This window comes from Sapajus apella, unplaced genomic scaffold, assembly GCF_009761245.1.
Source record: "Sapajus apella isolate SASKATOON/1434 unplaced genomic scaffold, GSC_monkey_1.0 scaffold1, whole genome shotgun sequence".
NCBI classification, from domain to species: Eukaryota; Metazoa; Chordata; class Mammalia; order Primates; family Cebidae; genus Sapajus; species Sapajus apella.
The window spans coordinates 60325722-60351094 of record NW_022436941.1 but is presented as its reverse complement, the minus strand read 5'-3'; the positions used below and the strand labels follow the sequence as shown (position 1 = coordinate 60351094).

The following is a 25373-nucleotide window of genomic DNA, read 5'->3' as shown; positions in this document are numbered from 1 at the left end:
GAAACAACATCTTTTTTAATGTGCCAACTGCCGGAAGGCAGGCTTAGGTATTAACAAATAGCTGAGAGGTGAACTCTGGCTAAAACAGAGCAAGGGGAAAAAAAAACCCCACCAAACTAGACTTTTATAGAGCATTGCTATGTGCCAATCACTATCCCAAGTACTTTAGATATGTTGCCTCATTTAATCCTCACAAAAACTCTAAAATAAAACAGACACTTTGAGAGGTTACTCAGCTAGTATTAGCTATTAGGATTTAAACCTCATTTTGTCACATTTCAAAGTCTAAGCTGTTAACCCTTACTTTACATCATTTATGGGAGTCCTGGACCTTAACTGTGAGAATTCATTGATGCTATATGAGAAGAACCCTGTATCAGGAGTGCCTGAGTCTCAGAGTAATCTCTCCCACAATTTTCTACCATCAGTAAGGAAAATCCAGCTCTTTCAGAGGCAACATCAGCCTGTTAACGAAGGCTCTGAAATGACTAATTCCCTTTATGGCATCCATCCCCAGCTGGCATTTGCATAAATCACATCAGCACAGTTGGATACTTAAATCAGCAGAAATCTGGAACCCTGAGACCTAGTAGCCATCTCACTAGTGAACAGTGATGTCATCTCATAAATATGGCTACAGGGAAAAGGGAAAGGGGGACGGTGTTCCACTGAGGGCCTTCAGCAGTCCAGGAACTTGCCTACTCTCAGTGAACCTTCTCAGAGCAGGCAGTGGTCTCCACTAAATCAGACCCCAGAGAGGTTAAATAATCTGGCCAAAGTATGAAATGATGGAGTGAGGGTTTAGAGTCAGGATTCAAACCCAGGCCTGTCTTCTTCTTTCCATTAGTTTTAAAACTGCTGTCACGAATAGACTGAGGCATCCCTCAATAGACTGTTGACTGGGTGGTATCGCGCATCCTTAGTTTTCTCTGTCCTATGAAAAACAGATATGAAGAGAGAATGCCTTACCATTCAAATCCCCTCTGGTTAATGTTTTTCCCATCCCTGATTATCCTGGGGCCCTCACAACCTAAAAAAAAAAAAGAAAAAAGAAAAGACTCCTTCTGATATCAACAATATGTTCCAAAAAATCCTTTGTGAAAGCCAAAGAAACCAATGACAGTTCCATTTGTAGGGGGAAAAAAAAAAAGACCATCCACCCATTTCATTAAGACCAACATTGAGCTTATTAAAACATAAGGCTTGTCATTAGTTTATTCTATTTGAGACCTTGCCAGTGGATTCATTTTTATTTTTCTTGTTGCAGGCAAGCACATTAGGGGCTGGCTAAGCAAAAATTTATAGTAGTTATAGAACAATGCAAGGGGTTCTTTGTTTTTGAGTGGATATAGCCCAGCAAATTTAGAAATAAAGGGAAATTCCACATGTGAAGCCCTGTTGATAGTTTAAAGCTGTGTTGGAGTTGCTTTCCATTTAGGTGCTAAGAGACCACTCAGTGCCAGGAGGTGCAATGGTATGTTTAGTCCACAGCCCAGGTTTGACTCTTCAGCCTCTGGATTCCTGCTGAGTTTGACAATAGATAATTTTTTGAGGCAGGAAAAATTTTCTTGGCCACAAATTACTACCCTGTTCTTTTGCTAAGTCTACATCAGTGCCATCCCCCAGCAAGACAGGCCTCAATGTCTTATTCCCTAGGTTGGCATCAATAGACTAAAATATTTCATCCTTAATTTCAGAGTCCCAGGACTGCCAAACTCATTTTTATCTCTTTGGATCTTTAATGTAAGAATTCAGGACTGGAAGGAAAATTCTGCTCTTTGGGAGTGGCCATGTGTTGTGGTTCTTTTGACCATCTGGTTTTCACAACCAACTTTAAAATGTTTTTTACACTATCCAGTGCTTCAAAATTCTGTAAAGCATTAACTGTTTAACTACGATCTCTGTAGTTCAATCTCTAAGAGATCAGCTGTGGAGAACCAGTCTAACTGTAGAATTAATTGATGAATAAAGAAGCTCAAAACTTGATCATCTCTAGTCAATAAATGCAAACAATTCCTCCTTTTTGTCCATTGTATTAGAACCACATTCTTCACTTTGATTCTCTGCACAGCAATGGGAAAAGTTACTTTGTCTCAGAAAGAACAGCAGCCAAGATTTGTTTGATCTCACTCCTTTGTTAGCTCCATGAAGGATCATTGTGTCCCTTCAATTGCCATCTCAGTGCCTATGACAGTGCCTGGCATATTGTAGCTACTCAATAAGTGTGTGTTACTGGAATGAGTAAATATCAATTAGCATCAATTATCAGTAAGGAAAGTTAGGCTAGCTTTGAGGACAATCTCTTATTCAAAATGGGGATGAAAATAAATTGTGCCAGCAAAGTTAAGAATGGATGAATTAATTAATTGTAATGCTTGGATGGTTAACCAGAAGATAGAACTAGTCTAATCTGTGGACTAGAAATCTTCCCATGGATCACTTGTAGGGAAGTACTTGCAAGCTTATTTATCCATTGGTTTTATATAACCCTTACATAAGTTCTGTATTTCATACAAAAACCCTATAGGACTAAACCAGATCCAAAAATTGATCCAGAGGTCCCTAAGGGAAATTAGGGGGATCAAAGATTACATCCATTTGCTGTGTCTTAGTTTGACTGAGCCTGGCACATAAACGGGGTATGAATGGGGAACTTATCTGTGTAGATACTCAATAAAGGTCTGTTTCACGAATGAATGAATGAATGAATGAATGGGATTAGCCAATCTCTTTTTGTCCTTGCCCACTTCAAGTCATCTAACTGGCTGGAATCTCCAGCAAACGAGAGAGGGAGCAAGAGCTAAGTGAGTTCACATTTCTTTCCCACCCCCAATCCCCGAAAAAACAGGCAGGCTTCAAAGCTCTGGTGTGGTGTAGGAAGACAAGTTGAAAGGAAATGAAAAACAAAAAGGGAAAAAAAGATGAGTAATATTAAATCACACACACACACGGAGAGAAGGCATTGGTTGTCCTCTAGATTGGGGAGCCTAATTTTGGTTGCCAGAATAGAAACACATCCATCTTCAGACCTGCAGTCCTTCCCCAGGTATGATGGGCTCTGGAGATTCCAATTTAAGACCAAAGGTGCTAGCTGAACTCTTACGGTGGGTATTTTAATGGAATGAGCCTACTGTGCCCACAAGTTCCATGACGCGATGTCTGAAATAGCTGAGCAATTGCCTCCATTCCATAATCCTCACAGAAAACATTTGCATATTTTTGCGTGTGGGCACCGAGGCTCAGTCCCAGCAGTCGGCCCCTGTTGGGTTTGGGGTAGGCGGGAGTGACAATCCTGGGCTTGTGCGCGGGGGCTGAGGGAGCTCCTACTCACCCTCTTCCTGTTTTTCTTTGAATGCTCTCCTCAGGTTGGGTGGGCTCAAAACACTTTCAAAAATTTTCCACCGTTCTGCTGTTTCCTCAGCTGTTCTGTCTCTCCTGTGTGGAGAGAAGTCAGAAGAAGTGTGGGTGGAGGAGGGAAAACTGAGAGAAATATAGTACAGGGATTAGCTGTGTGGGCTGCACCCAGAGAAGCCGGGTATTGAATGACAAATCTGTGAGAGTCAATACGCCAGAAAGTAGCTAGGAGTGAGTCTCCTGCTCTCTGGCCCTGGCCGAGATTATGGATTGGGGAGACCACCCCCCAGCCCCGGGCCACCCTTGAGGGCAAGCATTCCCAGGGAGTTGGGCTCTGGGTGCTGGGCCTGTGAGCTCATATTCCTCCTTCCTCCAGCTTTTGGGGCCCCACCTAGTGGAGCAGGAACAGAATTGCCTGTCATAAGTGGGTTTTTCAACTGGGGACACCCACTGCTCTGTCTGTAGAGTAAGGACAAGTGAGGGTAAGTTTCCTAATGAACTTAGTGCAGAGTGAGGAAGCCCAGCATTTTTCTTTTCTTTAAATGTTTCTTCCTGAGGCTTTAGGAGGTAGATGATGACTGACCAGTGGTCAACAGCAAGAGACTGGAGCTTCTCTGCACCCTGTGGCTAAAGGAGGCAGTCATTTCTGCTTCATACTTCTTTTCAGGGTGACAGGAGGGCCACTGACATGATTGGGCCAAAATTCTCATTGAATAATTAAAAGCTAATCACCAGTCTGTATATGGAATTGTTTTCCTGGCCCAGTTGTCCTATCCCTCAGCAGGGAGCCTTTGGGAGAGGGAGCTGTGCAAAGATGATTCCCCACCATGCCCCCCAGTGTCTTGGCATTCAGCTTTTCCTAAATGAAATCTTTCTTTCCAAATGACCCTCATTTGACTGCGATCCTTTAAATTCCCATACTCCTCCTACTTCCATTGACCTCAATCAGTGGAAACCCAATGAGTTCCTTCCTTCTAATTCTAAGTCTGTCAATTTCCAAAAGTATTCAGGTTGTCCACAATGAAAGACCCAGACATGCTAGAACCAGGAAAACAATCCTGTGAGAACAAGAGCCAAATAATGCAGGGCTGAGGAGACTGAAAGTGAAGAACTGAACCTCAGTGGAACATAAAATTTAAATCTGAACTTACTGGCAGCTAAAGTGAAAACAGGAGAGAGGGGGAGACAGCAAGAGGAAAAAAAGAGATTACATAACTCATCTCTTTTTAAAAAGGAAGCACATTTCACTGAGAGACAATTATATTTCTTGACATTCAGCTGTAAGATGAATTTTTCATGTAGATCTTTATATAAGGGCTATTGAACAAGATAATAGTGATTGTCTTTAAGAGTAGTTTTACAAAAGATGCAAAAACATTCTCTATATAACCATTATTTTAAACAGGATCTGAAAGCATAATGTTAAGTCACCATTCTGGGTGGGCAGTTTTATGGGGTGCCCAAGGAATTGTTTGCATATGTGGCTGTGGAGGGGGAAAGGAGGGCCTAGAGAATCCAGAGGAATGAATATTACTAAGCTTCTGGGATTCTCTGCCTGGAGTATAAATGATACCATTCAGCCTTTGAAGGGTAACTATAGGGAAAACAAAAATCTTGACTTTCTGCTGGGACCTTTGGTTTATGCTGATTCTTAAAGAATGTCTGATTATAGGAAAGCCCAAGCTCCGTGGTTGTCAGCATTCAACCCCCGTGTTACTTTCCTACTGTGAATTAAGAGTGATGTTAGTTCACACCTATAATCTCAGCATTTTGGGAGTCTCAGGTGGGAGGATCGCTTGAGACCAAGGAGTTCAAGACCAGCCTGGGCATTCAGCCCCCATGTTCTTTTCCACACTGTTATGAACTAAGAGTGAGACTCTTACTATCGAGTCTCATAATATCATATTTATCAGAAGAAAAATCATTCTGTTCAAAAGTTTTTATTTACCAACTTTTTTAAAGAAAATCTTCTTAATCTTGATTTAACCAAGCATTCCACCTTAAACAAAAAGTTCCATATTTACAGTTAGTTAAGATTTTATAGGTAGCTTCAAACAGCCATGGCTGTTCAGTTAGGTTTTTTTTATATTTAATGTTGCTCATGTTCTCAAGTAGTTTTTTTTCCCTTCCTACCCCTTCTTACCCTGCATTATCTTATGATTATGTTTACCAACCTAAATGATCATAAAAATCAACTGGGATACTTACTAAACACTTAGATTGGAAGGCCCTACTAAAGATTCCGATTCAGACGGTCTAATATGCCCAGGCAGGTTTAGGGAACTCTGCCTTCCTAGCTGGTCCTTCAGGGCCCAGCCATGTACTCTCTTCACACTTCACATTACATGCTGTTGACTGACTGTCTGAATATTGGTGCTGCCAATGTGAATGCCAGTGACAGCCAACTGTGTTTTTAAAAAACAATCCCTACTTAGCCATCTGTGTGGTACACTGCAGTGACGACACTATCCGTAGGCTGCTTCTAGGAGTCACAGCAGTGGATTCCTCCATATTGTTTGTATACAGGCCGCCCCCTCCCCTGGGGAGAAAGCATGCTTAGATCGGGGAGTTGGACATGGTGATGCAGAAAACTGCCAAGCTCCGTAATTGCCAACCCCCCAAGTTACATTAAGTACATACATACTCCTTTTTTCCATCCCACACAAATTGCTGAATTATCAATTCCTGGAGAAGCTTTACAGTGTTCAAACTAATGTCCCCTTTTAGATTGTGCAAACACGTTCAACCAACTCCTAAACTTCTGAGCTGATAATATAGCTCTTAAAGGTAAAATATTTAATTAAATTTGGATAGAGAATATGTACTTATGGTACAAATTAAAAAGATACAAAAGAGAATACAGTGAAAATTAAGTCTCCTTTCTACCTATATTTTACCTACCCAATTCTTTTCCCCAGAAGCAATTACTGTTACCTGATTCATGTTGATCCTTTCAGATAGTCTGTGCACATACAAACATTTATAGTTTTTCAACAAATGGTAGCATACTATATATGGTTTATCATTTTGCTTTTCTTGCCTAAAAATATGCGTTGGTGAGCATCCCGTATCAATACATATGAAACTACTTCAATTTTAAAAAAACAATTTTAGGCCAGGTGCGACGGCTCATGTCTATAATCCCAGCACTTTGGGAGGCTGAGGTGGGTGGATCTCATGAGGTCAGGAGTTTGAGACCAGCCTGGCCAACATGGTAAAAACCCTGTCTCTACTAAAAAAAAAAAAAAAAAAAAAAAAATTAGCCAGGTGTGGTGGCAGGCACCTGTAATCCCAGCTACTCAGGAGGCTGAGGCAGGAGAATCTCTTGAACCTGGGGGGCAGAAGTTGCAATGAGCTGAGATCACGCCACTGTACTCCAGCCTGGGTGACAGAGTAGGACTCTGTCTAAAAAAAAAACAAAAAAAAAAAAAACAAAAAAAGAATATAACTTATTTACCAACTGAGAGCCATTTAAGATGTTTCGATTCTCTTGCCATCACAAACAATGCTGCAGTAAACAACCTTGCAATTATGTCATTTCACACGTGTGCAAATGTATTTGTAAATTAAATTATTAAAAGTAGAATAACTGGTTAAAAAGTATGTACATTATGAACTTTGGTAGATATTACTGAGCTGTCTCTATAGAGGCTATAGCTGTTTATATGACTTCAACTCGCAGTGTATGAGAGTGCTTGGTTCTTCACACCCTTGCCTAAACATGGGATGATAAGACTTTCGATCTTTTGACAATTTGTAGAAAATGAAATCTTATTTTAGTTTGACTATACATTTCTTTTATTAGGTTGAACATCTTTTCATATGACTCAGAGCCATGTACAGTACTTTCTTTTCTACAAACTGTTCATTTCCTATCAATATTTTTTCTCTTGGATTGTGATATTTTAGGTTTGTAGAAGCTCTTTTTTTTTTTTTTTTAAGGGAAGTTAGCTTTCCTATTAAGGTATAATTTGCAAATCTTTAAAGCTTTTTTCTGTGCTTATTTTTTATAATAATTTAGTTGAATTTATTAATCTATTTTGAAAATAGCTTTTAACTGGGTAGCATATTTTAAAATGCCCTCTCTCTCTCTCTCTCTCTCTCTCTCTCTAAGTGTGTGAGTGTGTGTGTGTGTGTGTGTGTGTGTGTGTGTTTATTCACTCATGTTTTTTGTTGTAGACAGTAGAGTAATTTTGTTTTTTAAAACTAGGTGTTTTATCATCTGGAATTTATCTCAGTAGACTGTGTGAAGTAGGAAATCCTACTTTTTTTTTTTTTTTTTTTAGTATGGCTACCTAGCTGTCCCAACAGGAAAGCCCATCATTTTCCCTTTCCTATCTGAAATACTTCCATTATTATATACCAAGCCAATATGTTTGGCTCTATGCCTGACCTTTATAATCTGTCTGTTGATCCATCTGTTTATGCCCCAGGACCATACTGGTTTTATTACTATAGCTTTATAATTTAGAATTCCTGGTAGATTAGGTTGCCCCTTACTGATATTTTTTTCTATTTGCTAGTTTATATTTTATATGATCTTTAGAATCAGGATGCATAGCCTCCTCCATCAGCCTGCCTCTGACAATTTGCTATTTTTAGAGATCATGTTAAATTTATAGATTACCTTAGGGAGAATTGAAGTTTTTATGATGTTGCATTTTTCTGTCCAAGAACTGTTGTGCCTTTCCCTTTACTCAAGTCTTTTGTGTGTTTCCCTCAGTAGCTACTTAAAAAATGTTCTTTATATAGATCTTATATCTTTATACATATTTTATGTCTGTCACTTTTCTAAATAAGATTTTTCATTCTATCTCCTATCTAGTTGTTATTTGTATATGAAGGCTTTTGATTTCTTGTATCAGTTTTATGTCTAGCAATCTTACTGAATTCTCTTATTATGTAAGAGTTTTTCAGCTGATTTTCTTTGGTTCTCTAGATAAACGGTGCTATCATCTGCAAATGGTAATAATTTTACCTCCTACCTCCCAACTTTTTTAACCTCATATTCTCTCTGACTTAACAGGAATGCTTTTAATATCCCCCTTAAGCATTATGTCCCCAATTATTTTTCACTTCGTAAAAATCCTTTTCAATTCCTACCAGGAATGATTCTCGCCCCACTGTCCATCTTAATTGCTTCACACTTTCCAGTCACACCTTGCAGAAACCCAAAAATAAAAAGGCCCAAGCTAGCGAGGCCATCCTCACAGTCACCAGCTGCTGGGGGCTTCCACTCATTTGCCTCTGAAAGAGACCGATCATCTCTCATTTGCAGGGCAGCCCAAGAAGTGAGTCTCCTCTAAGTCATTTCTCTCTGCTTATAGCAGTGGAGCTACCAAGGGTGAGATGAGCAGGTTGAAAGGCCTCTGAAGCCCTGATGGGCACAGCGCTCTGTGATAAGTTCCACCTCCGCTTGAGCTCATCCTCCACCAGCAATCAACTGCGTGGCTGCTGCTCAGAGGCTCTAGGTGCTGTGCTGTTCACTGCCCTCGCGTGTCTGGAACCTCCACGCATAAAGCCATCTTTTTCCATTGCACTATAGCACTTGTAGAGAGAATCCCATACTTTGGGCCCAAAATGAGACCATTTGAGTCAAATTTCAAATTGTCTTTCAAATGTATTATTGGCTGTAGACTTCCACTCATAGTCACGTAGTCATGTTATTTACTGGTATAAAAATCCCTTCTTAACTAAGCACCAACAAACTATGGTGGCTTCATTTGCTATCTGATCACTCACCTTAGTTTGGGTATTCTGTGAACTTGAATTCTACTGCCAACTATGCAATGCTTGTTATAAGTCATATGAAATTAGTTGCAATGATGACAAATTTTTGTTTCTAAAATTTAAAAAAATCATAATCTCTGGAAGAGTGCTCCTCTTTAGAGCTCAAATTCCAAAGTTTTCATTTGGCTAAAAAGCAGGGACAGCTGACATGAAAACTTTGGTGACATCTGAGTGGAGTCAGAATAAGCAGACAAGGAAACGAACCGTTTGTTCTAAACTTTTTTGCTTTCTTCTTGGTGCTTGGGCGTAAGATGGCAACTTGTAAACAATAAAACACCACCACATTTCATGTTACTTTTGTTCACATGCCTGCTGCTTTTATTTCACAGATTCAGTGAGCACATTGTGCATATTTGTCAAATCTGCCTGACCTGTATCATGCGCTAAAAGCAGAACGGATCCCATATTTTGACTTCAGTACCATGTAAACCTTTATTCTTCAAATGAGCAATGAGACAGAGTGTGCAGTTGACTATATAAGTGGAATTTTCTCCTTGACAGACTTTATACATCTTAAGGGCAAACACTTACCTGAAAAAACAGTATCCTTGGTATTTCACAAGTGTATTGTTATAAAATGAAGCCAGTGTGTTCTCTTTGTCTCTAAAGGTAAAATTTCCCCACCAATCCTTGTTACTTTCTCCTTTCCAACCCCCACCTCCTCAACAAGCCCTCAGAATAAAAGGCAGAGACAGGGCTTGGGCACATGATAACTGATCAATACATATTTATTTAGAGAGCGAATGAAGTCTGAAATTCAGTTCAGTCTGAGTATGTCTTAGTGAGACAATAATTTTGTTACTAATTATAATTAATGTTCATTTAAAACATTTATTCAGTCATCAATTCCAATAAGATAAGCAATACATCTACCCCAGAATAATATTCTAGATATTAGTCAGAAATTACATTCTCAATCATAGGACATAGTTTTTCATTAATTCACTGAAGCCTAATTAGTTCTCAGTGGACATAGGGCTCAATGTCATTGATCCAGTCTGAGTGCATCTAAGGACAGTCCTCTCCTGAGGGCCTGGTCGGGTGATCAGTTCTAAAATAACAACCAATATGATTTGAGGAGCGTGCACTGACCTTTTCCAGACACGGGCACTGAACAGCAGTTACACAAGCAGGTCCAGGGTGCTCCCCTTGCTCCCCTTCCCCCTACCTTCTGAGGAGCACAGCGTGAGTTTTGTCCTTTTAGACGTGGGGTCGGGGTGGAGTGCTTATTCTGTACAAATGTTCCGCTTTTAAGAAGTTTGAGATTAGTTTGTTTTCTGGGTTAAGAACACTTTTTCCTTTTACTGGTTTTCCATGTGTTATTCTCTAAGATGGGTATTAGGAAGTGAAATAAGTCAGCAAAAGTAGAAATAGCCTGGAAAAAAAAATTCATCTGTAGATGAACAGTGACCACTCTTGGATTCTGATGTTTTTGTGGTATATTCACTAATGACAAAACAAAAACAAACAAACAAAAACTCCTTCCCTTCTGAGAATGAGCATGAAGGGTACTGTACTATTCTATTCATTAACAATCATTATATCTCCTAGGAGCAGGACTCTGGCTTTCCAGCACCCAGGTTAGGAACTTCCTTAGCAAGGAATCTAACTTGTAACTCTCTCTAAGGACTCTCCAAATGGAAGTTTAAAGAAAGAGCCCTGCTTGCTCTTTTTTTTTTTTCTTGATTAATGCTCTAGGCTATGATATCAAACAGATTAAAGAGAATGGGAAAGAAGCACAAAACTATTCCAGCTTGTTGGCAGATTCAGAGAGCTCCATCTTCAAATCCAGCAAGTCCATTTGTATTAAGTGGTGGGGCTGTTACAGTGTACTTGCCAAGCCCACTGCCAATTAGATACCACTATCAGCAATTTTCTTTTAATTTAAATAGGCAATTTAGGAACAGCAACTTTGAGGATTTTTTTTTTTCAATTAGAATTCTCTTTTCTTGCCAGGATCGAGTTTGCTTTAAAATATATTGTCTTCTTTAAATATCTTCACTTTCTATTAACTTCGGTGGCTTTAGCATGATGATCATGTAAAAAAAATCATTGTAGATCAGTTTAATAACATCTTAATCCACAAGTGCTCTCTCAGCCAACAATTGATAAAGAAAAGGATATATTCTTGGAGATTCACCAACCATAAAAGTAGTCTGTTTTCTGAATTTTTTTAAGTGTCTGGTTCTAGTCCAAAGAACATTCTGGAAGGCACATAATAGAAATTATTTGATAAAGTAATCTTAGTGGACAGTGGTCATTTTGTAGGACCTGGCTTGCTAATCCAGTGGCATAAAAGGGGAAGAAAATAAGTTGTTTGTTGCTAATAAAAGATGTTCATTCACTACCAAATTGAAATATGACTCATTTAGCACATAGCATTGTATTTAAAATTATTATTTTCCTCCTGTATTTAGATCTTTCTCTGGAATCAAAGGACTCCAGCTGAAAGTTAACCTCCAACCCAATGATAATTACTTTTTCTATGTGAGAGCCATCAATGCATTTGGGACGAGTGAACAGAGTGAAGCTGCTCTCATCTCCACCAGAGGTACTTTCTCCTTTGTACACTGAGCTATTTCCAAGCGATTCCTTCCCTTTTACCACTCAGAGAAGATGTCCTAGAGGGCAACTTTATAAACTCCAAACCTACTGTCAGTGCTAGTTTTTTGTCATGAGGACACAAGGTTGGTCAAAGGTCAAGATATTCCTTTTGTTTTTCTGCTTTACAGGTTCTCAACCCTGGCTACCTATTAGCAATCAGTCAGGGTGCTTAAAAAATACTGATGCCCTGGCTCCACTCCTTAAGATCCTGAGTTAATTGATCTAGAGTTGGGCTCAAACATTTATGTTTTTAGAAATCTCTCCAGATGATCTTTTTTTTTTTTTTTTTTTGACACAGAGTCTCACTCTGTCTCCCAGGCTGGAGTGAAGTGGCGCAATCTTGGCTCACTGCAACCTCCGCCTCCTGGGTTTAAGTGATTCTCATGCCTCAGCCTCCCGAGTAGCTGGAATTACAGGCATGTCCACCATGTCTGGCTAATTCTTGTATTTTTTTTAGTAGAGACGGGTTTTTTTGCCATGTTGGCCAGGCTAATCTCAAACTCCTGACCTCAGGTGATCCACCTGCCTTGGCCTCCCAAAGTTCTGGGATTACAGGTATTAGCCACTGCACCTGGCCTCTTGCAGATGATTTTTATTGGGCTCACAATGTGCTATACTTTGTGGGTATGGTGTGTGGATATGTGTGGTAGGTTGGAGGTATTCTTTGAACTCTGTGCACAAGTTACCAGTCTTGTTCTGTTAATTGTTGAAGCCTGGCACATAGTTTTTGATAGTTAATATCTGTTAAATGAATGACCAAGAGTAATTTGTGGAAGTGATAAAACTATGCAATGTCATTTTTGGGAAAATACCTAGATGATGCCAACAAAAATATGTGTGTCTCTTTTGTGAAAGGAAGTAAAGAATGGAAAGATGACCATTTTATTATGTTATCCTGGACCCAGAGCTGGCACAATGTTGAGGGGGCACAGGTGATCTGCTTCCCCAGCGACATCTTGTGCTTGTGCCTCATTTGTGATATAGTCAGGGCAAGCCTGATGTTTATGAAGAGAAGACGCGATGGCTGCCTTCCCAGAAGTGTTCTCCCCACAGTTCCAATATGGTGCCTGCCCTTCCATTGTTAGAATCTCTCCTGTAGGTTATACCGGTGCATCCCCAAATTTTAATATGCACACAGCTTTCCTGAGGATCTTGTTAAAATACAGATTGGAAGTCAGGAGGGCTGCAGTGGGTCTGAGAGTGTGAATTTCTGACTAGTTTCCAGGAGCACCCTTTGCATAGCAGCTGAGCGCTAATAGAGGGTACACCCTGAGGACATGCCTGCAGCACCAACACCAGGTAGAGGTAACCAGCCACCGGCATCCCTGAAGGCCTTATCATGAGTGAAGTTTTCAGTGTGGATCCGAAGACAATGCGTGGGGGATTTTGATGTTAGGGGAAAGAGAGTCTAGGGTCTGAAATGTGGGGCTTAACCTAGGGACATCACCGGTCCACATGGCTATGTTTTAATCCTACTTTCTCATCTGCAATAGGAACCAGATTTCTCTTGTTGAGAGAAACAGCTCATCCCGCTCTACACATTTCCTCAAGTGGGACAGTGATCAGCTTTGCTGAGAGGAGACGGCTGACAGAGTAAGTAGAAGAAGAAAGCACAAGTGAGTTGATGGCCCAGCAGTAGGGTCTTGGTTTTAGGGTGTGTTGCCTCAGGGTGGCCTGCCTGAGCATATTCATGGTGCAGTGAACATGCCGGGACGTGATCTCAAATATCAGTGTTCACACATCCACACTGTTTGGCTGTAGTTTCCTACTGAGGGATAGATAGTTCATCACTTGGAGCAAGTGTCAATATTTTTATTGGAAATATAGGCACAGATGGTTTTGTTTAAAACTGGCTATTTTAAGGTATGATCTCTGGTTCAGTGGAGAAAAAAAGGGTTCAGTAATTCTTTGATTATTTTTCTATACCAAACCAGATATTGTATCAACCCTCTTAAAAAGGTATAGAGGAGGCTGGGCACAGTGGTTCACGCCTGTAATCCCAGCACTTTGGGAGGCCAAGGTGGGCAGATCATTTGAGATCAGGAGTTTGAGACCAGCCTGGCTAACATGGTGAAACCCCATCTCTACTAAAAATGCAAAAATTAACCAGGTGTGGTGGTGCAGGCCTGTAATTCTCAGCTACTTGGGAGGCTGAGGTAGGAGAATCACTTGAACCTGGGAGGTGGAGGTTGCAGTGAGCCCAGATTGTGCCACTGCACCCCAGCCAGGGGGCGAGACCCTGTCCCCAAAAAAAAAAAAAAAAAAAATAGGCATAGAAAAGAAGGACATTTTATTGAGTTTCTAGTTTCTGGCCACAGAATCTTGCCCTTATAGTAGCTCCCACAAAAGGAAGCATCAAAGAAAAGAAGAGGCAAAGGCAGAGGACAGGGTGGGGAAAGCTGCCCTGCAATTTGCCTGCAAGCTCTAGGGGTTGTTGTGCATACCAAAATGGTAAAATTGGAGAAGGTATGTGAAACTCTTGAAAACTGCAACCCACGTGAAGCACAGGCTGCTAATGCTGCTGACGTGCCCTGGTGCTGGTGGCTGGCAGGTGCTCCCAAGAAAACACTGAGCCAGCCAGCAGTGACTTGCACTGTTTCCCTGTCATGCTGCTATTTGCCTCTCTGTGGCCAAGCTTGGGTGTTACCTGCTCCTGGCTCTGGCCAAGGCTTCTCTGGACCCTGGCACCCTTTGATTTTATCTGTATAAAAGTACAGATAACTTGTGGGGCCATTTGTCAACCACTTCATGATCGTCATCCTGGAGCAGAAGCCCCGCCCTCTGCATCTTGGAATCCCTCAAATCTAGCGTGGGGCCTGGCACATTGCAGGTGCTAAAAATATACAAATGAGTGAGTTCAGGGAAAAAAAGAGATTTGAGAAATGGATTGGGCTTTTCTGTCTTTTGGATTCCTCAAAACATCAAAAAGAAAAAAAATAGAGTAGAGGAGGGTAAGAGTTCACAGATAATAACTGATGATAACTGTAATGTGTTTTATAGAATTTTATTTATTATTAACCTGAAAATTAGCTCATAAATATCAGGATGCTGGGCTTTGCTCCAGAGTGAGGGCTTGTCAGTAGCCACCTCTCTGAAATGAGGTTGTTAGGTAAAGACATGAAAAGTGAAATACATTCCCTTGCATTAATCATTTTCTCATCTGTTAGAGGGGAGAGGGAGAGGTTGCTGACTGAATATTAATGCTGCTTAAATTAAAAATCCTTCCTTGCTGTCTCAGCCATTTCCAAGCAAAATTGAGCAATTCATGCAAACAGGGTCACCCATCAGAAGTTAAAAGTGCTTTGGTTCATTTCACTGAGGTGCTTGGAAAAATAGCTAAGGTGAGACAAAAACCTTTAACCAGCCTCTTAGGGGCACCTACTGGAGTTCAACAAGGCCAGAGTCTTGCAGACTGTTGACCACTAATCATACCTGGTTAATTACATTGCTCGGGCCAGCTCTAGCTACCTTGTTGCTTAAGAGCTGCACCTCATTTGGTGGCTGTGTCCAGTAAGGTCAGGAGGCACTAGAACTTATGGTTAAGGTTTTGGAGATTTCTTTTTTGCAAGGTTTGGAAAAAAGCTATGCAAATTATGTTTCCTACCTGCTTCCCTTGTATTTATGAAGAGGAGTCGCCTTAAAGGCAGAGACTGCGGCATGTCTTTTTGACCTACTATTATTCTAGTTATTTCCTGATTCCCAGCTCTTTTAAGAGATGCAGCAGGCTGGGTGTGGTGGCTCATGCCTGTAATCCCAACACTTTGGGAGGCCGAGGTGAGCGGATCACCTGAGGTTGGGAGTTTGAGACCAGCCTGACCAACATGGAGAAACCCCGTCTCTACTAAGAGTGCAAAAAAAATTAGCCAGGTATGATGGCACCTGCCTGTAGTCCTGGCTACTCAGGAGGCTGAGGCAGGTGAATCACTGGAACCCGGGAGGCGGAGGTTGTGGTGAGCCGAGATCGCACCATTGCACTCCAGCCTGGGCAATAACAGCAAAATTCCATCTCAGAAAAAGAAAAACATGCAGCATACAACGTGCATGTTGTATGTATGTAACAGGGGAAATATGTCAAATTCCTGCTGAGAGTCTAGAGAGTGCTGTGGTGATCTGGTTAAGGTTAGGGATACAATGAACAAAGGGTATCTTTAGTTAAATTCCAGCACTTTCCAAGAGCAGAATCCTGCTTAAACTGTGTGAGTTTGCGAATGAATGTTTGTGCGCGCGAGATACAGGCCGGTGATTCCTGCACTAAGCGTACTCTGATTGACTTTGCCCACAGAATCCCATCAGTGCTGGGTGAGGAACTGCCTTCCTGCGGCCAGCATTACTGGGAAACCACAGTCACAGACTGCCCAGCATATCGACTCGGTATCTGCTCCAGCTCGGCCATGCGGGCAGGTACCCTGGGACAAGGGGAAACCTCGTGGTACATGCACTGCTCTGAGCCACAGAGGTAAGCTGGAACCCTGGCCCTCCCCTCTTTATCAAAATGTTATGCTTGGGTGTCCAGGCAGGGCTCTCTGAGGGACCTGATAAATAGCACCCACTTCCATGCCCAACTTCTGAGCCAACGAAGAAAGAAAACAAGAGCCAAGGCCAGGCACGGTGGCTCAAGCCTGTAATCCCAGAACTTTGGGAGGCCAAGGCAGGTGGATCACAAGGTCAGAAGTTCGAGACCAGCCTGGTCAACATGGTGAAATCCTGTCTCTACTAAAAATACAAAAATTAGCTGGGCATGGTGGCACACACCTATAATCCCAGCTACTTGGGAGGCTGAGGCAGGAGAATCATTGGAACCTGGTAGGCGGAGGTTGCAGTGAACTGAAATTGTGCCACTGCATTCCAGCCTGGGCAACAGAGTGAGACTCAGTCTCAAAAAAAAAAAGGAAAGAAAACAAGAGTCAAGCATGTGGAGACGAAACTGATTACTGAGGAAGCTGATTTTAGAGTGTGTGAATCATACCTGAGGGCAAGAGGGTTTCTTATATTAAACCCTATTATGAGGCAGACTTACCCAACCAGAGCCCAGGCCAGGCCAGCTTCCTAGCTCTACAAGGCAGAGTTGGTCCCTGGAGAATCAGAGAAGGATGTGCGTCTCTCTGGTAGCTAGTGAGTAAGAGATAGGGAAGAGGGAGGGGCTGCTGGGCTCTGCATCGCAGTTTTTCCTTCTAAACTCACCACAGGGTGGAGGGAGACGACAAGGGTAACGCTATAAGGAGTCCCCTCCAAGGAGAAGGAATCAGCAAGAGTGAGGAAGAAGTGGATCTCCAACACCTCCCTCCACATTGGTCCATATCAGGGGTTGGCAAACTTTAGCCCGTAGGCCACATGTAACCTGCTGCCTGTCTGTGTAAATAGATTTGTGGAAACACAGTCATGTTCATTTGTTTATGTATTGTTTTGCACTACCATGGTGGAGCTGACTGATGGCTGCCAAATCCTCAGATATTTACATCTGTCCCTTTACAGAAAAAGTTTGCCAATCTCTTTTCTATATTACCCATATTGTTTGGTTGGTTGATGTGAAAAGCCATTAGCCTGTGTTCGTCTCAGAGCGATTAGGCAGGCATATTAAGATCTGAATATGCTCACAGAATGGTCCAATAGAAAGAACACTGGACTAGGAACCAGAAATCCAATTTTAGTTCTGGCTCCATTCTTGATTAGCCTCCTCTTGGTTATTTGCCATAAGTGGGTTAACCCTTTGAGCATACCTTGTTGCTTCATCTCGCTCAGCAGGGGACAGTAAAGCCTGGCTCGCTACCTTTTGGGGTTGTGAGGATCACATGAAACTAGGTACAGGGAAGAGCTTAGGAACGGTGAAGTATCATAGAAATGTGAGGCATTATTCAAATGTAATGCTTTAAAAAGAAGCCTTCAGTGCTTGCAAGTTCCCAGAAAAGGCCCACAGATTGGGATTTTGCATATCTCCGGCTGCATATTTCTCCCTGCATCCTGCTTGACAGTTTGATTCTGAGATGGTTCCTTAGAGCACCATCTCCAAGCACTACTTAAAGTCACACATTTCATCAAGTCAGAGCAATTATAATTCATTGATATTCAGTGCTGTGCAGTGCTTAAGGACCCAGCCCCTGCCCAGAGTTTGAAATCACTCAAACTCAGGGTTTTACAGTTAGTAGATTCAGAGCTGTAACTACCTATTAATTTCATGAAAATGTCCTTACACCCTCAAATCTTGAAAAAAAAAAAAAAAAAACCCCACACCAAGGACTGACCTCCTGGTCAATCCAGTAACAAATTCCTGGACTCTAGAAAAAAAAAAAAAAAACCCCACACCAAGGACTGACCTCCTGGTCAATCCAGTAACAAATTCCTGGACTCTAGAAAACAGAATTGTACATTTTGTCGACAAGTTCTACCGACAGCCTTGGTCTTTGGCTCTTTCAGGCTGGGAGTGGGTGCCATAGATTCTGAGAGAAAGAATGTGTCCCTTTGTGTGGTCTCAGCACAGAGAGGTGGGGCTCAGGGCCCTCTTGTCATGCTTCCAGGGCTTCACATGGGGGCACCCTGGCCTCTGGGACTCTTGAGAATGCTCCTGTGGGAGCCCCTCCTGTCTTCTACTTTTTCTGGTTTAATGAATTGAAATCAACCTATATTATTCTTGATTCTACTCACAGAATCTGGGCTTTCAGATGTCACAATTGGGAAGGAGGTGTGAAGATCGTCTCAGGAGAGTCTGCTGGTTTCTTTCCTGTCCATTCCTAAACTTGCCATGCTAGCTCAAGGCTTCCACACCTCCTCTGCAGTTTCAGCAGCAGCCACCCAGTCTGCACCCTCACTTCTAGTCTCTACCCACTCACAACTGGGAAATAGTTCTAAAACATCATTTTCATCATGTCCCTGGTTTTTCTGCTCAAAGACCTACAAACAGATATCTAAGTGGTATCAGAACTTGAGTGGGACCACCTGCAGGACACAGCGAAGAGGGGAAGCCAGAAAGAATGTGGCCAGGCTGGGGGCGAGGAGCCCTGGGGGGAGTTACCACCAGTGTCTAAAGGGGTCTGCGCTGAGTGTGGGCCAGAGGTGGGATTCAAGGGAGTGGGGGTCCTCAGTCCACCGGGGGGAGGGGAGGCAATTCCAGGATCATGCAGGTGATCAGAGCCAGGCTTCTGGATGATTCTCGTTTGAACAGAAACCAGTCAAGTCTCTGTTCAAAGCCAGGTAGGGAGTCAGGCCCCGTGCAGACAGGCTTGGTTTCAGGCCAGAGTTGAGGTTAGTGGAAGAATGATGTGCTCTGCCAGAAATGGATACAGAAACAGGGCTGGTCAGGTTCTGCATCCTGCAGAACTGGCGGAGACAAGGATTCAGGGAATGCCTTCCCCACTTGTCCTCCAGGGCAGGGACTGGCTCAAGGAATGACCAGCGCTGGGCCTGCAGGGACTGGGGACCTTCCAATCAGGGGAGGAGAAATGGCTCATTTAGTCATTCAGAACCCTCTAGACCAGTGTTATGCAATAGAACATTCTGCAATAAGAGAAAAATGGTGCCACACGTGGCTAGTAAACACTTGAAGTGTGGCCAGTAGAACTGAAAAACTGAATTTTAAATTTTTGTCAACTTTAATTTTAATGGAAGTAGCCACACATGTCTAGTGGCTCCTGTATGAGACGGGGCCGGACTAGGGCCTGGCTCCTGACTTGCTTATCCATGTACCATCCTAAAAGTCACCCCCGTGTCCTGTCCAAACCCAACAGGCCAATGGTGACTTTCTCTGTCACATACAGGCTTTTTCGGCTACCTCACCATCACGGCTGCTGCCCTTACTAAGTGGATTTTTCTCTTTCTTTTTCATCTATTCAAGTCCTGCCTGTTCTTTCTGGCTGAATGTGAGCCCATGTGCTCCCAAAGCCTTCTGCAAGAGCCCACCTCACACTGCCAGTCTCCATCATTGCTACATGAAACGTTTAGTCTGCCCTGCAGGTTCCAGATGTTGTAGTGTTCTGGCATCTCTCTCATTAGCAAGGCATTGAAAAGGTCCTTTATCAACTCAAAAGTCTCACTTATCTCCCCACCACCATCAGCCTCTGCCCTTCCACGTGAGCTGCTTTCTGCAATGAAGATGCCAACTTGCCATCCCCTAAATACTCGCACTTGAGCTTCTGGGCCTTAAGACAGAGGTTGCAAGTCTTAAAGATCCTCAGCCCTCCCTGCTAGACCCGTCACTTACTCAGATTCTTAGGCCCAAACCGCCCTGGTGTTGCTGTGCTCCCACCCCTCCAGCCTACACATCCCTAGATCTTTCTCTCATCTCTTTTCCTCCATCTCTCATTCCATCCCTGCCCTGACTTTCGGGGCCACATTCTCAGTTTCTAAGACTACTAGGATAAAACCCCAAACTGGTGTTATCTTTTTGCATAGAGCAATTGAGCTTTTCTGGTCAGCAATTTCTCCTTGCCAGCCTTGAACCTTTCCCTTCACAACCCAAACAGGTTCATTAAATGTGTTTAGTCAACTTTAAGATCTGTGCTCTGGGAGCCATTCTCAGGCCTGGTCCGAGTTTCAAATGCGGGCAGTTTTTCCTTCCTGCTCCATATGATGTGGGATCCCAGTGGGCCAGGACAGTGCTTCATGTCCTTCACATCCCCCAGAGCATCTAGGAAAGTGCTGGATACACAGATATGCACAAGGAATAGTTGTTGAATTGAGTTTGTCCGAATGAAAGAGAGGAATCCAAGGCAGCCCCACTCGCGGCAAGGCTGCAGAAAACCTTCAGAAAATGTAAAGGAAAGTTGGTTTAGGGAAGGGGGAGTGGGAACAAAGGATGAAGTTGGCAAAAATAATGAAATATTTCTGAAACTTCATAAAGGCCCTTATGTAAGTTACCTATAAATTTTTAAAACTATAAAATTAATACATTGTATGGAAGGCAAGCCTGCGGTACTTTTAAAAATACATGGCAGCCTCAAAGGAGTTTTATTCAAAAGAATGACACGCCGTGAATGCGGTAGTTAAAACATGTGGGCAGCTGGGAAAGAATTAGAATGTGGAGCAAAATCACAAGGGAGGTATATGTTGGTTATTCTGGGACTGCCTCCTAATGCAGAAGGAGCAAAATTATTAAAAACGCTCATCTGTTGGGATGAGCTCTGCATTTCAGCATCCAGAAGAGATCTAATGAAAGTAGTGGGGACGGCATTATTGCAACTCCTTATTGTGAAGTGGAGTTACTAACTGAAAAATTGGTTACTCCTAAGTGACTTTCCTTATCAAGTTCTTTGAGATTTCCAGAGTTTTACGTTTCCCATTCTCTTTCATTTCAGATACACATTTTTCTACAGTGGCATCATGAGCGATGTTCATGTTACTGAGCGTCCAGCCAGAGTAGGCATCCTGCTGGACTACAACAACCAGAGACTTGTCTTCATCAATGCGGAGAGTGGCCAGCTGCTGTTTGTCATCAGGCACAGGTTTAATGAGGGCGTCCACCCTGCCTTTGCCCTGGAGAAACCTGGAAAATGTACTTTGCACCTGGGGATAGAGCCCCCGGATTCTGTAAGGCACAAGTGATCCTTGGCTTTCAGAATTTGCAAGAGCAGCAATTTAAATTTCAGGGGGCCTGCTGTTCATTCCTTTGGATGCTATACATTATTCCAAAAGTCTCCCACACATTTGCATTAATGATGGCTGCATGCATAGCAATCAGCACGTGAACAAAATCAACAAGAAAACCTTGACTTTACAGAGCAGAGTGTGAGTAAAGAGAATGAAAACAACAGCCTTCACTCTTTGGTTTATATGTGTTTGAGTTCTTTCCTAAATTAAAAGGTCTACACTTGAGTTGGGACACAAAAGAGAAAAGTGGACTTCCATCTGTTTTATTGGTAAAGGAAATCCTCTGATGGACAGGTGGGAGAGAAGGAAGGTTGTGCTGGTAAGACATCTCCTCTGACAAAGAGACTTGGACGCTTTCCACAAAATGTCACCTTACTGTACCAAAGGATGATGAATCCTGATCATTAGAGAAAGTGTTTTAGCTGATTTAAATTTATAATGAACACTTTTGTAATAATGTATACTGTAGAACATACGTCTCTCTTCTCTAAAAGTTTAAATGTAGAAAAGTGCTAGATATTAGAAGTTTCCATTTTGTTAAATAAATGGTTAGAGTCTATAAAACCAGTCATGTTGTATGAACTTATTCCCTGTAATTTACTAGTCTGGCATCTCTGGAGCAAGACAAACTGCAGGGTAAAACTCATCACACTTCAGTGGGGTGCGCTACTATTGATTTTCCTGTGAGAATTGTATACATACACAAACACTTTAATCACTCTGACCATAGTTACAGTCAATTAACAGAAGCTGGGAATCTCTTTTTACTAAAATTAAGTAGTCATTTTAAGATATTGAATCCCTCAAAATCTTTCTAAAATATGTGTGCAAAGTGGATACATCTAGAATGTATATTGAGATGATTGTGCTTGTCTTCTGTAATGTAAATGTGTTGATCATACTTGTAGTTTTTAAAAAACACTTTAAAACATTTATTCCGATTTTTTCTTTCTTTTTTTATTTTTTTTCTTTTTCTTTTTCTTCTCTCTCTCTCTTTTTTTTTTTTTTTTTTTTGAGATGAGCCTTGCTCTGCTGCCCAGGCTGGAGTGTACCATCTTGCCTCACTGCAACTTCTGCCTCCCAGGTTCAAGCAATTCTCATGCCTCAGCCTCCTGAGTAGCTGGGACTACAGGCATGCGCCACCATGCCTGCCTAATTTTTGTATTTTCTTCTTTAGTAGACACAGGTGTTCACCATATTGGCCAGGATGGTCTTGAACTCCTGACCTCAGTTGATCCGCCTGCCTCGGACTCCCAAGTGCTGGGATTACAGGCATGAGCTACTGCGCCCAGCCCAGATGTTTTCGTGAATTGAGAAATAATATCCTTCTTTCTTAATGTATTCTAAAATCTCTTGTTTAATAGCTAGAAAATCTGAACCGGATCTGTAACTGCCTTACTAGAGCCTGTGGAGGCCATCACCACCCTGATTGCAATTTCAGCAGTTGCTGGCAAGATGGAGTCTTGGTGAAACTGGAGAAGTAACTTGCTGCTTTGCCGAGAATGTTAGCTTCACTTTTTCAATCCTTGAAAATGTTATCTTCAGGTTCTGACTGCTCAGCCACCCGTGGCCATTGTTACTGTTGTTTTTTTTGTTTGTTTGTTTTTGGGTTTTTTTTTTTTTTTTTTTTTTTTGCTGTGACTGTATAATTACATGAATTGTAGAATTTGTCTCAGTTTGGGTTCCTCCAAAAGTAGACAAACTTCAAGATTCAGTGCCTGCTGTTTACCTAGGAGTTATTCCAGGAAGAACATTTGAGAAGTGAGGAAAGTCAACAAAGGGCATGTGTTATGAGTGGGTTATTACCACTGTGGGCAGCTGGGCTCACCCCTGCTGGAGGCCCCTCTGGAAACCACACGGAACATGCCAGTAGCTGGCACTGAACCATTCCTGCCCAACCCCTATTGTTGAAGGTGGCCTGGAGTCATTCCCACCCCCCACCTTTCCCAGCTGCATTTCCTGGTCCTGAGACAGCCCTCAGCAAGAGTAAATGAGAAACACAGACACCTGACAAGGTATGTTGAAAACTGCGCGTGTACCCTCGCTAGCAGGGGAAAAAGGGGACTGAGCGTCAGCGGCATCTACCATCAGGTTGGAAGCAGCTCTGGTGTAAAGGAGAAAACCACCATAATGGGAAGAACTCGGTTTGAATCTTGATTGAGCCCCTACTAGATTAATTGCTTTGGGCAATTCAGATCCTATAGTTATCCCTTTTTTCAGGATAATTGTAAACACCAGGTTAAATGAGCCTATGGACTAGCAAAGCATTTTGTAGTTTATATGACATCATGACAAAGGACTCCAGAAATCCTCTAAGTCCAGCCTTCCACTAGGTCCCCAGTGAGTGACCCTCCTGTCTCTGACTCTGTGGCAAGGGGACGGTGGAAGGGCTCTGGGGTCAGGAGATCCACGTGTTGGCAGCCTTTGTCTGCTGATTGATAGGCGATTTCTTGGTTGGTCCTTGGGCATTATTCTAGCACAGACAGGTAGAACTAAATTAATACACTTTCCACACATGGTCAAGCAATGTTTTTCTTCCTTGGTCCTTCTTTGATTTTCATTTTCCCTTCCTTTTGTCCTTCCTCTTCATATAACACAGACCTCAGAGGGAGGGAAGGAAGCTAGCAAATTTTGGTCAAAATTGCTCCTCTGGAAATCTGTCAATGGTGTTTATTAATAACAGGTACAGCACATGAATTCTCTCTTTTAGTCCTAATCAAAACCTTGCAGAATAAAAATGGTTGCTATTTTATACATGAGGAAACTAGTCTTAGAGCAGTTAAATAACTGATCTTGTTCACAGTCACAGCTGGCAGAGCGTGGATTTAGATACAGCTCAGATTCTGATGTGAGACTACAATGATTATATTTTGCTTCATTCCTTACATAGATCATTTCCCCACATATGTGTGGTGTGTGAGAATTACGGGTGTGCACACACATGCATGCATACATTTTCTCTTCCCCCTGGAACTGACTTCCTTCCTGAGCTTCTGTTTTGTTGTTGGTGCTATCATAACTCTTGAAAGACATGAGGTTACAATACCAGTGACCTTAATTTATGCCCAGCACCATTTATGCCCAGCACTACTTTCACACGGTTGTTTGAGAGTTCAAAAGAGTCTATAACATTCTGTTTGTGGAGAAAATACTTTATCATATAGAAATACAGTGCTGCTTCTAGAAGATATGGGGTCAAAATAAAGGAGTTTGTGGGATGGGGAAGAAATGAGAATTAACACTATGGTCATTATCTGTTTGCGTACACACCTGGCAACCTTAGATGGCCATATTTGTTATTGAAGTCAGAAATATTTTTCTATTAGAGCAAACCAGAACATGTTCCTGTTGTTTTTCTGGAGATACTTCCTTGAAGTCCAACAGTATTATAATATTGTACCTCATCACACCCACTTACTAAGATGTGTGCTTAAAGTCCAAACACAACACTCTCCCATCAGAAGCATCCTTAAGGCCTCCGAGGTCTGTATCTGAAGTCGTTCTCATCCTCATGGCGTTCGTTACTCATTAATCATCCCAAGTGTTGAGTTGCTGAAAGAACCCATAGGACTCAGTTTACATTGGTGGAACAGCTTTATTACAGGCAGAGGAAACAGTACAGCCACACAGAAGAAGGACAGGTGTGGAAAGGGCTCCTGAGGTCTCAGGTGCAGGTCTCTGGCCTCCCACTACTGGGTTACATGGTGTGCACTTTTGTCTCTAGGCTTCAAACTGCCAGCAGTGTACGTGAGTTGCAGCTTGATGCCAGGAAGCTCAACTTTTGTCTGTGGTGGTGATGGTCTCTCATAGAATGTGAGCTGGTCACAGACACTTTCTAGCTATCCTTTATGTGTGTAAAGGATAACCTTTGAAACTCACCTTCCTCACTACCACAGGTGCCACCAAAACCAAGTGCAACATCAATCCAATGATTATTACTAAACAGTGCTAACAGGCAGATACACCCTGCTCTGAAACGGATGGATCCATCATATAGAATGTCACTTATCATCAATTAATAGATTCCATGGGCTAGGCACGATGGCTCA

At 42.2% G+C, this 25373-nt stretch overlaps 1 protein-coding gene across 2 annotated transcripts in view; it reads left to right on the top strand.

The window, feature by feature from the left end:
* CMYA5 (cardiomyopathy associated 5) overlaps nt 1–21891 on the top strand; it is a 100218-nt gene extending 78327 nt beyond the window's left edge. For both annotated transcript variants that reach the window (XR_004268806.1, XM_032277316.1), the window contains 4 exons: nt 11562–11695; nt 13242–13341; nt 16031–16204; nt 21033–21891. Coding sequence is in view for 1 of the 2 variants with exons in the window: in XM_032277316.1 (XP_032133207.1) it covers nt 11562–11695; nt 13242–13341; nt 16031–16204; nt 21033–21279 (655 nt within the window). In the remaining variant the exon portion in view is untranslated. The remainder of the gene's footprint in view (nt 1–11561; nt 11696–13241; nt 13342–16030; nt 16205–21032) is intronic.
* Nucleotides 21892–25373: the final 3482 nt, after the last annotated feature.